This window comes from Bos taurus, chromosome 4, assembly GCF_002263795.3.
Source record: "Bos taurus isolate L1 Dominette 01449 registration number 42190680 breed Hereford chromosome 4, ARS-UCD2.0, whole genome shotgun sequence".
NCBI lineage: Eukaryota > Metazoa > Chordata > Mammalia > Artiodactyla > Bovidae > Bos > Bos taurus.
This window is the reverse complement of record NC_037331.1, coordinates 105048128-105051244: the sequence shown is the minus strand read 5'-3', so window position 1 is coordinate 105051244 and position 3117 is coordinate 105048128. Positions and strand designations below refer to the sequence as shown.

At 39.9% G+C, this 3117-nt stretch overlaps 1 protein-coding gene across 1 annotated transcript; it reads right to left on the bottom strand.

Annotated features, from left to right (window-relative positions):
• Positions 1-1019: 1019 nt before the first annotated feature.
• Positions 1020-1910, bottom strand: TAS2R4 (taste 2 receptor member 4). Its single transcript, NM_001046635.1, has one exon. The coding sequence runs from the start codon at positions 1908-1910 to the stop codon at positions 1020-1022; it is 891 nt and encodes a 296-aa protein (NP_001040100.1).
• Between the last annotated feature and the right edge of the window lie 1207 nt (positions 1911-3117).

Sequence of the window (3117 nt, the reverse complement as noted above, 5' to 3'; positions counted from 1 at the left end):
ATTTCCCAAATCCCATTTCAAAACATCAGTATTTCAACTTCAGATTTCTATTCCTCTGTAGCCACAGTCCTGCTGTTTCAAACAAACAAATAAACAGAAAGTGCAACATTCTGGAGAATTATGCCGTGCCCATAAAATTCAGTACATAAATTCAAACAGAGATGACAGAAGTTCACCAAAGGTCAGGTGTTTCCACCACCAGTCCAGTGACTCCTCTCAGCTTTCTACTGAAGTGCATATCATGATAGGGTCAAATCTTTTGTAATGTGGCACTCAGAATGTGTTGATTTCACTCTTTGGCATATGCTTCTGAACTTGGCTTCCCAGATTTGAAGATCCTTAAAGGCATCCTGGATTGGGCTTCTTTAATGCTGGTCACTTCCCTCCACCCATCAATTCTGGCCCTTCCCTTTTTTCCAGAACAAAAGTAGAAATTCAGTCCTGGCAGTTACTGTCCCTCAGCAAGTTGAGGATCCTTTTTTCTACATCTAACATAATGTACACCTATCTCCTTTGATGTTTCTCTTTCCTCTCTTGTCTCTCTGAAACTTTCCCTTCCTCTTTTTCTCACTGTACCCTCTTTTTATGCCTAAGCCAGTTGAGTGGCTCCCGATGACCATTTACCCATTGCTGATCCCTTACTCAGGGTTCCTCAGCTAAACTTCAAAAATTTAACTAATGAAGTGACCTCTAATATATTGCTTAATTTGGGGGAACTACCCATTACACTTCAGTAGCCAGTGGAACAGTGTGGTGATTTCCATGATCCAGGGATGTGATGCCCATGCAAAACACACGATAAGCAATGCCTCCAACAAGTTCCTTATAGAAAGTGCCTGATTTTAGAATATTACTAAACAATATATTGTAGAATTAACTGAAATACAGGCACTTGAAGGTTTATGGAGTCAGATCAGTAATTACAAAAATGAATTTCTCAGATCATTGGGAAAACTACCAACAAAGAAAATCTTGCTCCCCCTGAGGTGACTTTAGCACCATTTATTATTGAAATCCCACTATTTACTGAAACAAAGAATATTCTTTGCTTTTGTTTTCAGTTTAGGATGTGTGAGAATAATAAGAAGAGAATGTCCTGGAGGGTAAATGGTGGACATAATAACATAAATAGACTTGGTTCTCAAATCCATCCCTATAGAAGGAGGGAGATAATGGACCAGGGTAGCAACTGAATATGGAATGTAGAGTACGAGGAAACAGATCATCAGCTTCATAGCACCCACATGAGCTTCAGTCTGGGGATTCCAAAGAACAGTGGCACTTCTCTGCATCTTCTGTATATGTCTCTTCAAGGAATTGATTAACAAAGAAGCAGAAGTCACATTAATGATGAATTGGAGAAATGAGCTCAAGACCAAAGGAGTCACCAAAGACAAGAGTCCCTCATTGATGTCAAATACTGTGCCATTTCTCATAGTCACAAATTCAAGAGAGGGTGCCAACTGTCTGAGCATAATATACAGGAGAGTGGTGAAGACAGAAAGCAGCATACAGACCAGCAGCAGCCGGGGCATCTTGGTGGTGAGATTTCGTTTCAGCAGGAGAAACACTGAGTGTTGGTAGTTAGCAATCTTCACACAATACAAGACGTTGAGCAAGGTTACAAACCAAAGACTACTACAGTCCAAAAACATCCAACATGACAGAAAAAAATAGGATAAGGAGACTGACCTTTCCATATTTGGAGAGATGATGACAACAACATTCAGTAACAGTATAAAAAATCTGGTGATGCCCAAACTGAACAGGAGTCTGTCAGAAGAAGAGATCCTGTGGCTTTTGATGCAAGTCTTGTAACTGACCACTACAATGAAGAGATTCACAATGAGTCCTACAAAAGTTAAAATTTCAGAGACAACGACAGAAGAAAAAAAGACTATCCGAAGCATCTTTACTCATTGAGGACTCAGGAGATGTGGTGCTGATGCTGGGAGCAGGGAAAATATTGTAATGTACAAATAGGCACCAGTACCAAGCCAGAAAAGATATTTCCTATTTTAATTTCCCCACTGTGGCAAATGAACCATTAGTGGTCTAAGAGCCAGCTGCTTTTACTGAGATGCAAATCTTCCAAGGATTGTATTACTATTTCTTCATTCATATCCTGTTTTCCTTAGAAATGCCTAATTAAAACCAACAAAGTGAACCTGAGAGTCCACTTCTCTGGGAGAAGGAAAGCTAGAAGGAAAAATTACAGCAGACTCCAAGGTTATCAAAAGCAAATGACTGAATTCTGGTCCAGCATGTCTGGACTTCTCCTCATTGCAACCTCAGAATATGGTGGGAATTCCCATGCCTCGCTCCTGCACACATGCACACACACACACACACACACACACACACACACACACACACAACCACAGGTGGCCACATCAAACAGGCAACACAGAGTGAGCAAACAAGGCAACAATTAAAGGAAAGGTTGTATCAGAGCAGATATTTCCACTCAACTATCTACAAAATTGATTATTACATTGAAGTAATTATGTTGAAATATTATACCTACCACATTTAAACAGAATAAACAATATAGAGTAAGATACAAGAATTACATCTTAATTGTATCACCAGCTCCAGGAGTTGGTGATGGACAGGGAAGTGTGGCATGCTGCAGTCCATGGGGCCACAAAGAGTTGGACATGACTGAGCAACTGAACTGAACTCATAAGAATTAACGTTCAATACTTGAAAACCAAGGTTTGTAGTTATAAATCAAAAACATAGAGTGGATTCACAAACACAAAAACAAGAGAACTCAAGCATGATACAAAGAAAAAACCTTCAAACCACAAAAGGAAAAAGAAAAAGAAATACAAAGAAATACAAAATCAACTGGAAAACAAGGTTTAAAGCAGCAATAAATACATATCTATCAATTGTTTTTGTTCACTCAGTCATTTCAGACTCTTTGCAACCCTGCGGACTGCAGCACACCAAGCTTTCCTGTCCTTGAGTTTGCTCAAACTCATGTCCATTGATTGAGTCAATGATGCCATCCAACCATCTCATCCTCTGTCGCCCCCTACTCCTCTTCCCCTTAATCTTCCATAGCATCAGGATCTCTTCCAATGAGTTGGCTCTGCACAACAGGTGGCC

Bases quoted from the DNA above. Each gene is read 5' to 3' on its own strand.
- TAS2R4 (NM_001046635.1), bottom strand. From the start codon at position 1,910: ATGCTTCGGATAGTCTTTTTTTCTTCTGTCGTTGTCTCTGAAATTTTA.